The sequence below is a fragment of the Puma concolor genome, chromosome C1 (assembly GCF_028749965.1).
Source record: "Puma concolor isolate L17-30 chromosome C1, mPumCon1.1.hap2, whole genome shotgun sequence".
Taxonomy (NCBI): Eukaryota; Metazoa; Chordata; class Mammalia; order Carnivora; family Felidae; genus Puma; species Puma concolor.
Genome location: NC_141674.1, coordinates 55,287,672 through 55,299,947, shown reverse-complemented (window position 1 = coordinate 55,299,947; position 12,276 = coordinate 55,287,672). Strand labels below are relative to the sequence as shown.

Here is a 12,276-nt window from a genome sequence, read left to right as displayed (position 1 = left end):
TAATATTTTTATGTGTCAAAATTGTGGCTATATTGTCTCACTTAGATTTTAAGCTGGTAACAGAAATTGAGGATGTTAGGCCTCTAATCCTGGTGATCATGTTTCTGAAACCGCCATCCCCAATCAGATCTAGTTGTCTGAGATAGAACAAGATGGAAGAATCTGGAGTTATGCAAGGAAATTCTAATTCTTACCCTCACAACATGGAGCAAAAGACCATGTGGTCAGAGGGCCCAACCAACATTAATTGGCAAAATAATGACGAAGGCAATCCAGATTGAATTCATATTCTGCCCATTTTCTAGAAGATAAAAATATCCAACACACAGATTTCTTCTTACCAGCACAGGATGGGCATGAAAAGTATGGAAAAATGATATTTTTTTTCCTAAAAAAAATTAGTAATAAAGAACAATAAATCTCAGGTATGAAACTAATTCTTCTGCAGTCCATGGCTTATTAGAGTGTAGGAAAGAGAACAGTATGTTTTGAAAAAGGAAGGTCCTACCCATTTCATCATCTATCCTTCTCTGTAAGGCCAGAAAAAAAAAAAAAAAAGAGTGACATCCTATGTGTCAACTGGATGATTTTTGGTCAGGGTGCCTGCAGCTCTGTCTGGAGGGGGCTTCTCAGAATGCATCAGGGATATGGGATCTGGTCACAGTGTTTGCTCAGTATTTGCAGTGGGGTGTGGTAGCTTATATATCTGGTCTAGATCCAACTGATCACGTGTGCCCTGTGAAGCTCTCCTTAAAGAGTAGAACCCAAGCTCACCCTCTTCCCTTCTACCAGCTGCACTTGAGGTCTGTGCTGAGCACTTAGCATCAGAATGCACTCCTTAGCCTCCCCTTGCACCCTGCAGCAATCTTACTGGGAGCGAATGGCAGTGTGTAGGAGACTGGAGCTCTCCTCCCCCACTGATGACTCTTTGTTTTTACTGAACTCGATGGGGTGCTGAACCTTCTGCCAAAGTGAGGACAGGAAAGGGGGTGGTGTTACCAAGCAGCGGCAAATTCATGGATTTCACTCACTGGCAGGCTAATTTGGGGGTGGCAGGGTGGGTGGGCCACCTGGAATAGGCAAACAGCACCAGACTTTCTCCAGTTCAAAGCTATCGCCCTCTCCCTATATTTTTTGAATAAATAACTCTGTTATGGATTGCAAAGCACCAGGAATAAGCTTAAACTAATAACTCCTTCTGAATGCCATGCCATATTCTTTAATTCCTTATAGCACTGAATCTTATAGGGGAAGGGGAGAAGGCACCAACATATATGCCAGGTGAGGTCAACACCTGCTCCTACATCATTTTGCATGCCTGTGCTGGGTTAACAATTGGTTTGATATTTGGATATCAGCCCTCTTCTCCTTGACTTTGCTCAAGTCCTCCCTCTCTATTTTTATATTCTTTCTCACTCTTGCAAATGTCTTAAAGAAAAGTGGAGATGAAAGGGGAACTGATACTTATAGACCCCCTCCTGGGAGACAGGCACCTAACTGGGCATAATCTCTTGTTCTCTTCACATTAGTCCTGCAAGAGGATGGATATTCTTGTTCCCATCTTACAGATTTGGGATCTGAAACTCCATGTTAAGCAATTTGCCCATGGACACAGATAACAAGATATAGACTCAAAAGCCTGTGTTCTTCCTACTCAACCAATGTGCTTTAAGGAAATGTTCTCTTTCTTGGTCTCCTTGCTATAACCCAAACTGCCCCTAAAACAGAACGCTTTCCACAGAAGCTCTTGAGTCAGAATACACAGTAGAGTATTCACCCTTAGAGGGATTTAAAGATAATGAAATTATAGACTCTTACTCTGTAGATGAAAATAACCTACTGTGTTTTTAACTTGGCAGAAAGGAGGCAGACGCTGAAGGTCAAGTTCTGGTCCTCAGACTTTCAGCAGCATCTCTATCTTTCTGAGTTAATTTCTTCTGTAAAATGTGATGATCACCACCTCTCTGCCTGCTTAGTAGTGTGGCTGCTCATTCCATCTTTCTGATTATGACAGCATATATAAACTGTAAACTATTATTATAATAAAACTTCAACATAAAAAATGCTGACTGATTAGGAGAACTGAAAAATGTGAGCCATATAAAAACGAGGTGTCATTCCTTAACATTTAAAACAAAGGTGCCTGAAGTCTTCATATAAAATGAGAGACTTTTAATAAACTAGAAATCACACATGACACAGCAGTAAGGCTGCCTGAATTGTCAGCTCAGCCTTGCTCTCTTGTGACACGGAATGGCCAGGAGGTACTGTAGAAGGCATGTCCGTGGATCGAGGGGGAAGAAAGCTTGGAAGGTGGGCTTCTGAGTTGGGATCAAGAGCCCTGAAGGGTTCATCAAAGTGATAGCCTTCAGAGTGATGGTTTGTGGGTACTCAGAAGTTGTATGCAAAATGTTTTTGATGAGCTAATGAACTTTGAATTTTTCCCCTGGAAAGAGAGCCAATAGCTTTCATCAAAAGTAGTATAACATACTGGGTAAGAGTTCTGAATCAGAATCAGATCTTCTGGGTTTAAATCCCAGGAACTTTGCTTATTAGCTGTGACATCGTGGGTGAACTTAATTAATACTTCCATGCCTCAATTTTCTCATCTAAAATGTGGGTAGTAATAGTACTTAGTTCATAGAGTTGCTATGAGGATAAATGAATTAATATGTGTGAAGCATCTGACACACAGCACTCAAATTTTCATAGCTGCCACCACCACCACCATCAGCATCATGACTTTTCAAAGTGGTCTTAGAGGATGTTGACAGGTATTCGCCATGAATACTCTTGTTGTTCTGATTAATAATAGGTATGATTTACTAAGGTTCTTAGCTTGCCCCTATCAGAGAACTGACTGATGTAGCAGTATAAAGATTATTCACCTCAGTCAAACTCAGGACAACTCTGAAGGGACAGCCTAACTGTAGAGTTCCCATAGGGTCAGCTCAGGGTGCTGTTGGGCATGCAATACAGCTTAACTTCCCCTTCTATCCACCTTACCCCATAGGAGTTGAGCCCAAGGTCACTCCTTCATAAATAAGTTGCACAGTAAACTTGGAGTTGGAAAAGGAGATGGTTTGTCCTTTGTTAATCCTCTAAACAGCACAGCTACAATCAAGGACAAAAGTTACACAGAGATAGCATTCGGGCTTACTAATTTCTTTCAATAATGAAACAGCCTGCCTCAAAAAAGCAGTGTACTTTGCAAGACAGAAGAAGCACTATTACTATTGAAAGGGTCAGTATCAACCAAACAAGTTGGTATTTTAGTGAAATTTGTTTCTGTTTATCTGCTCCTGGCTAGCATATTGCATAGCATCACTCATATTTAGAATTTAGTGATTAGAGGGGCGCCTGGGTGGCGCAGTCGGTTAAGCGTCCGACTTCAGCCAGGTCACGATCTCGCGGTCCAGGAGTTCGAGCCCCGCGTCAGGCTCTGGGCTGATGGCTCAGAGCCTGGAGCCTGTTTCCGATTCTGTGTTTCCCTCTCTCTCTGCCCCTCCCCTGTTCATGCTCTGTCTCTCTCTGTCCCAAAAATAAATAAATGTTGAAAAAAAAAAATTTTAGAATTTAGTGATTAGAAATTTTTACAAGGAAACTTCCTGGGTTCAGTAGAATCTGGGAATAATTTGAAGGTAAATGGGGAAAAAATCCATTTCCTAATGAACTCTCAGAAGTAATCTGAGATTATTTAAGATACAATGGCAGAAATTGTCAATGCCCACCACTGTCCATTTACTCCTTTGTCTTTACCTAACAGAACCCTGCCAAAGACTACATTTCCCAGACTCCCTTTTAGCTAATGTGGCCATGGGACTAAATTATGGCTAGTGGTAGTGATGTTTGCAGACTCTGAGTGAAATCTTTAAAGGAAACCACGTGCCTTTTACTTTCTCTTTCCTTCATCCCAAGGTTGGAACATGGAGACGAATGATGGTGGGTGGTAAGACAGCAGTAGCCTCAGAAAGGTGAACAATAGTTTCTGGGTTCTTGAATAACCTCTGGACTCGGACTCAATTATCCATCTGAGGTGCCTACCAGTTTTGACTTTTACATGGGAGAAAAGTAAACCACTTATTTTGTTTAAGCCATTACTATTTTGGTCTGTGTTAAAGCAGCTGTACCAATATTCTAACTTGTACAGATACCAAATCAATAACTAAAATCTAAGTGCTGTTCATTCTTTGCCCAATCAGCATAGTATCAGGAGACTACACTATGAAAAGAATAGAAAGGAACATACTTGCCTGTGAGTTAACACTCACATCACCCCCCTCCTTTTTTGGTGCTCTGCCTTATCCTGGCCCACATTATATTTTACTTCTGTATAAAAATCAAGGGCCAAGGCAAGATCTGGACTGGAATTATGTTTATTTGTCTGTATAGTAGGATTTTTGCCAGCAATTAATACCCCAATTTTCTATGCTGCTGATGCTTTGTTTTGGGGATGAGTAATTTTCAGATAGGTTTATATTATATATATACATAGATGTATGCATTCATTCATTCAACCATCCATCCATCCATCCATTCATTCATTTATTGAGTAATTTGACCATGTAGTGTGTACAGGGAGCTATTCAAATAAAATGAGAAGCAATTCATGATAAGAGATATCAAATGGGTTAAAATTCATTGATACATATTCACAGGTGGCTGAGCAGAACAAGTGAAACATAACTTAATCTTAAAATTCTTTAAAAGAAATAGAAATGAGAAATCCAACATAAGCCATTGTTAGGAATCACTTGCCATTTAGAATTTCCTCTATTTCTATTAGAGTAATGATTGACGCTTTTGTAGCATAAGAACCATAACCAATGTGAAATATACCGATATATTATTAACTAGTGTAGACTCTATTTCTCTTTTTGCACCTGAATTAAGTGTAGACATGTAAATGTCTGATTGCTTGGTTGGAAACATCTAAAATTGCAAAAGGATCTGCCATTTTTATCATGGCACTAACTGGATTTCAGAAGTTTTTTCTAGTGATCTGGTACTGGAGATAACATACTGCATAATATCATTTATGAAATAAATGGGGTACACGTGGGTTATCTAGAAGAGGTTACGGATTCTAAAACCAAGAATATATTCTCAGTTACAATCTCTCTTTTTACTTATGTATATCCAGAAACACCCTTACCTTTCCCTAAAGTAGCAACAACAGCTCATTCCCCTACATTAAATACCAAAAATCACAAATTTTGGGGAATCCTCATAATGGGCAGAGCCAAGTTCCCACATCAGAAGGAACCTGGGGGTCCGGGGGATGGTGGTGGTAGGGGGATCTGAGAGACCCTTAATTCATGGTGTTGCTGGTATGCAGAAACAGCCTAACCTTGTAATTACTTTCTCTGAGTGCTCCCATCTACATTTCCCACTACCTTCCCTAACCAGAGTTTTAACCACATCATGTCAAGAGATTACCATGAAAATAGGTGCTGAGAAGAGCTCAGAATAAACCACTCTTCTTGCTGCACCATCAATAACACAGCTAGTTGGAGGAATATCTGCTAGATGACCCGGCAAACATATTCTTTTTGATAGAGGGGATTTCATCTTTCCTAAATGCAACTAGCTTTTGGCCAAATATATGCTGTATGTCTGCAACAGTTTCAGTAAGTTCTCTTTTCTTTCTTTTTCCTTTTTTTTTTTTTTTAAGTTTCTTTCACACAAATCTGTTCATTTAATCCCATGATCTTGTCTTCTTACACTTACCCCTAGGTAGCTTCCAAATGCCCACTAAGTGTGTTAGACCCTATGGAAAGGTGGATATAAACTGGTTTCACGAGCTTAGGTAAATTTTAAGTTAATTTAAAACAACAGTTCAGTAAGTGAAAAATGATTTGAAAGATGTCAACTGAAAAGTCAAAATGTATGCATTTAAAATGCCCCTCTTACTAGAAATCACTGGTATTGCAGCCCTAATTGTGGGTTTTAAATCTCTACTTTCCATTGCAGAGGGAAAGAAAGCACATATATTTCATGGCTCCTGTTTTCAGGGAGACATCTTAAAATAGCAAGTGCGTATATGATTAAAAATCACCTGAAATATCATTTCCTGTGGTTGATTATTATTAACAATCATTTTATTCATCACTAACAGCAGTGATAAAGGCCATTATAAGCACTAAGCACTAAGGAAGGCATCATTATAGATTTTATTCATCCCAGGCAGGCAAATACTTATTCTCAGAAGATAGATGATTACAACTTCTTTAGAAATTTTTGTTGAGTTTTTAAAAGCACCTCAAAAATGGTTCAGAATTTATTATCTACCTCTGTCAGGGGGTTGCTGTAGGAAGATCAGATCTTTCTGAAGAAGATGCCAAGAACATATTAGCTGCTAGTTTGAGAACCTTCATCTGTTCCTTACATCTATTTTTAGAAAACAGTTGTAGCGTTTAGCAAACACCACTGAGAAAATACTGTACATGTTGGAACCCAGAATTCAGCAACTATAGAAATCTAGTAGGTGGGAACTGGGGGAAAGGAGAACAAATTGTAGAAAAATACCAATTTGAATAATGTAAGTAAGGTCTGCCTATATTTTAGGTGCCTGAAAGATGAGAGTATTTAAAACATTTTGATAATAAAATATAAGGAAGATTATGGGCTTTAATATCTTTATTTTTTTATTTTATTTTTTTTCAATATATGAAATTTACTGTCAAATTGGATTCCATACAACACCCAGTGCTCATCCCAAAAGGGGTTTTAATATCTTTAGATTATGATCTGTGACATTAGATTAATGTTTCTTTTGGGAGCAGAGCAATGGAAATGTTGTTGTTGTTGTTTTTAAAGAAAAATAATTTCCTTAGTTTTCTTCCCATGAGTTTCTAGGTGTTATATCATAAAAAAAAAAAGACACTATGATGTGTTTTTAAAAATCACTGTTAGGGGGCGCCTGGGTGGCTCAGTCGGTTAAGCGTCCGACTTCGGCTCAGGTCATGATCTCACGGTCCGTGAGTTCGAGCCCCGCGTCGGGATCTGTGCTGACTGCTCAGAGCCTGGAGCCTGCTTCAGATTCTGTGTCTCCCTCTCTCCCTGACCCTCCCCCGTTCATGCTCTGTTTCTCTCTGTCTCAAAAATAAATAAACATTAAAAAAAATAAAAAAAAAATCACTGTTAGTAGGGGCACCTGGGTGGCTCAGTCGTTTAAGCGTCTGACTCTAGATTTCCGTTCAGGTCATGATCTCACAGTTTGTGAGTTTGAGTCCTGCATCTGGCTCCAAACTGGCAGTGTGGAGGCTGCTTGGGATTCTCTCTCTCTTCCTCTTTCTGCCCCTCCCCAGCTCTCTAAGTAAATAAACTTAAAAAAAAAAATCACTGTTAGTAAATATGTAAACCTCATATTATTCTTAATTGCTTCAGAAGTAACTCTGAATAATCTTTTTGTTATTTTTCCTTCTTTTTCAAATGCTTGCAGGAATGTAAGCCAAAAAGAAATGTGGTCCCATGTATTTTTGCCATTTTGCAAAGCACAAAAACAATTACAAAATGAGCATAGTTTTCTAAAACAGAAGGAGCTGTTTAAGGTTTACATAAAATTCATAAAAGGGTGACCACATGCCAGCCTCCGGTTTAAGGGGTTTCTGATCTATTTAGCACGTATGGGCAGAACACAGCTCTCTGTCCAACCTCATCAAAACTTGGCATAAACACCACTCACCACTGGTGATGGGGAAAGTGCAATGTTGCCTATCGATGCCTTCAGCTCATCCACGGTCACAGCACTCTTAAGAATGTCTTTAGATTGTAATGGCTTAATCTTGATATTAAATTTCTTGTGTGATTCTTCTTCCTCTTCCGATTCACTCGAAGAATAAAAGTGCTTTCCTTTGGTAGGTAGAACACAGTTAAAGATACAGAACTCTTTTTTCTACTGGGAAGCAATGATAAGTATAAGACAAGAGTGACTGTATATAGAGGCAGCAAAGGTATCCTTAGATGGCAGGAAATCAAAGCAAAATACACAGACAAATAAAAGAGCAGATTAGGAAAGGGTTCAAATTTATTTACCTTTCCTTGGAACATGATTAAGAATGGTGAATTTCTAGGAGCAGTAGTATAAGGTGCTACATTTTTGCTGCAGGTGGCCATTTGTTATGTCCCACTCAGTACAAACACGGACAGGCCCACGGGAGCTTTCCTGTCTAAGGAGAAAGGAAGGCCACTCTTGGGATGATTTGTGATGAGTTTCCAGTACTTTAGGGATGCTCTGCCCAGAGATGGTTTGTGGGGAGAGCACAGGTAAGAGCTATTTTCTAGTCACGATAAATGACATGGTCATATCAGGTTTTAGCAGACAACCTGGTACCCAGAATTTACACAATCTTTCCTCAGCACATTTTTCTCTTTCTCCTCTCTCTCTTTTCTATGAATAGATCAAGGCAAAATGCCTGCTTGTTAGTGATCAGGCTGTTCTCTGCTGTTTATTCATTTCTAATATTAGGGACAACAGGACTCAGGAAGTTTGGACTATTTCTTATTTCAGCACCTTTTCAAAAATCTGAATTTATATAGTCTTCTTACAGAAAATAAAGATTAAAATAAAAATAAAATAAAGAAAGGATATAGCCGGGTTCCTCGGGTCTGATGCTATAGCCTTCTTCATCCAGCTCAGGGGAGTTCTATAAAATAGAAGCGCACATTAAGCATTTATTATCCTGACAAAAATCAAGGAATTATTAATTTTCCTTCTAGAGCTTTCTACTTAAAGATATAGACAGATCTTTTATTTTAACCTTTGGAAGTGAATGCCAAGCAGCGTATGCTTAGATATTTATTCAAGGATACTTGGAGAGTCTTTCTATCAGAAAAATAAACTAGGAATCAACTGTCAATGAAAGGAAACATTCAAAGAGCATTTATCATGCATTTCTTATAGGCCAAGGACTGTGCTAAGCAATATAGGGGAATACAAAATGCAAATTATTTTTCCTCTGGAAAATTGAAAAGTATTTTGGTAGGCAAAACATTTTAAAAAGATATAAAATACAAAACATCAGGCGCCTGGGAGGCTCAGTTGGTTGAGTGTCCGACTTTAGCTCAGGTCATGATCTCACGGTTCGTGGGTTCAAGCCCCACATTGCGCTCTGTGCTGATAGTCTGGAGCCTTCTTTGGATTCTGTGTCTCCCTCTCTTTCTGCCCCTCCCCCACTCATGCTCTGTCTCTCTCTCTCTGTCTCTTAAAAATTTTTAAAAAATTAAAAAAAAATCATTGATAGGGGTTTGAAGGAAAAGGAAATTAGTGAAGTCTTGCCTTTCAGGAGAGATGGAGAGGGTGAAGGGGGGGGGGTGGCGGTGGTAAGGGAGAGGCTGTAAGGAACAGACACCAAGGCAGGAATGGATAGTATGGTTCAGATGGGGAAAGAGAGAGGCAACAACAAAGATGACTGACTGCAAAGGAAGCTGCACAGTGGGAGAACATAGGAAATAAGACCATGGATGGCCAACGTTCTGGAGTAAGAGTTCAAACTTCATATGGTTGCTGCAGCTTCTCAGGGTAGAAAGTAGCATCTTAAGGTGTTTTGGAAGCATGCTTCAGGAATAGACTGTGGGCAGAAGAGACTGGAGAAAGGAAAGCTCATTCAAAAACTTGTATCAATCAGGGAAGATGTGCTAAGAATATGGACCAAATTGTTGTTGGTGGGAAGTGATTAATCTTAGTTCTTTGTAACATCTGGCATAGGAAAAAAAAGGAGAGGGAAGGTTCAAGGAGACTCCAAGATTTCTACTGTCAAATCCTCAGGGACTGCTGGTATTTCTGACTGAACTAATTGTAACAGCAGGCAACTAACATTTTTAAAGAAAAGAAAGATAAAAGAGAATTTGCATGATTGGAATTAGTATTATTATCTTTGGGTTCCTATTATATGAGAAGTACTGTGACTCCCACTTTATTTCATTAAACCTTCATTAACAATCCTATGTGGAAAGAATTATCCCATTCACTGAGGAGGAAACCAAGAGAAATGAGATGCCATTTTGCAGGAAAACACACCCCAGCAAATGGCAGACCTGTGCCTGGACTCCAGATATGTGAGACTATACCCTTATGCCCTAGTGATGAGGGTGAAGCCATTCAAGGGTGGCTCTTTTAAAGTTGTGGTTAGAGGCCTGGATGTGAGAAAGGGACAGAGTTGGAGAGAGAGATTTTGGAGTCACTGAAATGATAAAAGCGCTATGACCATAGAGAGAAAGAAAGCCTGAATGCTATGGAAAAAAGCCACCATTTAAAAAAAAAATTTTTTTAACGTTTATTTATTTTTGAGACAGAGAGAGACAGAGCATGAACGGGGGAGGGTCAGAGAGAGGGAGACACAGAATCCGAAACAGACTCCAGGCTCTGAGCTGTCAGCACAGAGGCCGACACGGGGCTCGAACTCACGGACCGCGAGATCGTGACCTGAGCCGAAGTCGGCTGCTTAACCGACTGAGGCACCCAGGCGCCCCAAAAAGCCACCATTTATTGAGCATTTATTGTTTGTCTCTTGCCCTTCTTCAGTACCTGAGGTTATTTATTTTTTTTTAATTCAAGTGTATTGAGGTCACTTCCCTGATAAAAACCTGACCCTGGCTTCTCACTGCACTTGGAATGAAAGCCCAGGGCCACTGTGCAGCTCACAGCCCTGTCTGACCTGGCTCCAGGTCTGAGATTCCCTTCCTGGATCCTCCTCAGCTGCAAGGCCTTCATTCTATTGTTAACTTTTATGGTTTGAATACGTAAGCTCTTTTCCATTTCAGGGTCTTCATAAGTGCCATTCTCTCTGCTTGGAATTCTCTTCAATGTTCAGTCAGTTAACCCCTACTATACTTAAGGGCTTTGCTTAAGGGTCACATCCTCCATGCAGCCTTCCTTACTCTCCCCTCTCTCTGCCCAAAGCAAGATGACATAATCTCTTAAGAATAAAACCTTTCTTATTACTTCGAGAAAGTGATGTCTAATGTGTAATCACAACGACAATTCCTATGTGACCTGATTAGTTTTCAGGACTAAACAAATTTGAGGGAAATTATGCTCCATTTAAGCATTCACAATGTTGACCAGGGATAGCGCTAGAGTGTAGGGTTTAGAGGGGGTAATATTACTTTGATGAGTAATTTGGTATTTTTACTGTCATACTTCTTGTTTGCTTACAACATCCCATTTTTGTGTATTAAAGAATCCTACAAAATATAATAGAGGTCTTTCTTGGTAAAGAAGAATTAACTCTGGGAAAAGAAAGCATATTTTCTTAATATTTAGTGGCTTCCTTTATAACATTATTTGTGAACAATTTGGATTTAGGGTAACAGAGGGATCGGCATAGATTTTAGGGACTTGAACTGCTAAAAATATCTAAAAGATCCCAATCCCAGGAAACAGATATGAGAGAACCAGGTGATGAGGTTGGCAGAGTGACACGTTTTAGAGTGGAGGAGTGGGAAACATCAAGAATGTAACCTGCTGGGGCAGCTGGGTGGCTCAGTCGGTTGGGCATCTGAATCTTGATTTTGGCTCAGGTCATGATCTCACAGTTCCTGAGATCGAGCCCTGATTCGATTCTCTCTCTCCCCCTCTCTCTTTGCCCCTCTCCCACTCTCTCTCTCTCTCTTTCTCTCTCTCTCAAGATAAAGTAATAAACCTGAAAAAATAATTTAAGCTGCTGAGCTTTAGTTTTCTTTTCTGTAAAAGGCAAATAATATAATGCAAAAAGCATTTGCTTTTTAAGGCTGTGAGGATTCCACGGCATTTAATATTATGACTGACAAATAGGGAATATTCAATAAGTGGTGGTATTATTTACTGTACAAGTAAAGTTATTATCAACAAATATGCAAAAGCTTTAACATTAAAATTAGCTTTTATGCAAGGGAGGTTTGGTCAAGACAGTCATCTAAAGAACATACATGCAAAAGCATTTTGTAGGGACTGTGAATTTAGGTACCTACTGTATAATAGAAATGATCTTTGATGTGCATATGATTTACATGTTTTATATGATTAGAAATCCAAGAATCACTGTGGCTGTCCTGTTGTGGTTGGTGAAGTGGGTGTTGATGTAAATCAGTTTCCAGGGGAATCAGGTGGAGAGTTTAGGTGTCAGCTGAGAGTCACCCTCACTCATTGAAAAGCAACAAGTGATTGTCACTTGACCTGGGAAAAGTCTGTACCACGAGGTTCTGTGAATTGTTTTGTGCTATGGTCTGAATGTTTGTGCTCCCCTCAAATTTATACGTTGAAATCTTAACCCCAAAATGATGGTGTTAGGAAGC

At 39.5% G+C, this 12,276-nt stretch overlaps 1 protein-coding gene across 1 annotated transcript in view; it reads right to left on the bottom strand.

Annotated features, from left to right (window-relative positions):
- Positions 1-12,276, bottom strand: part of SGIP1 (SH3GL interacting endocytic adaptor 1) — a 206,413-nt gene that overhangs the window by 96,919 nt on the left and 97,218 nt on the right. The window contains exons 7-8 of the mRNA XM_086717229.1: positions 8,594-8,648; positions 7,688-7,863 (exon numbers count right to left, since the gene is read on the bottom strand). Of these exons, the coding sequence (XP_086573355.1) occupies positions 7,688-7,863; positions 8,594-8,648 (231 nt within the window). The remainder of the gene's footprint in view (positions 1-7,687; positions 7,864-8,593; positions 8,649-12,276) is intronic.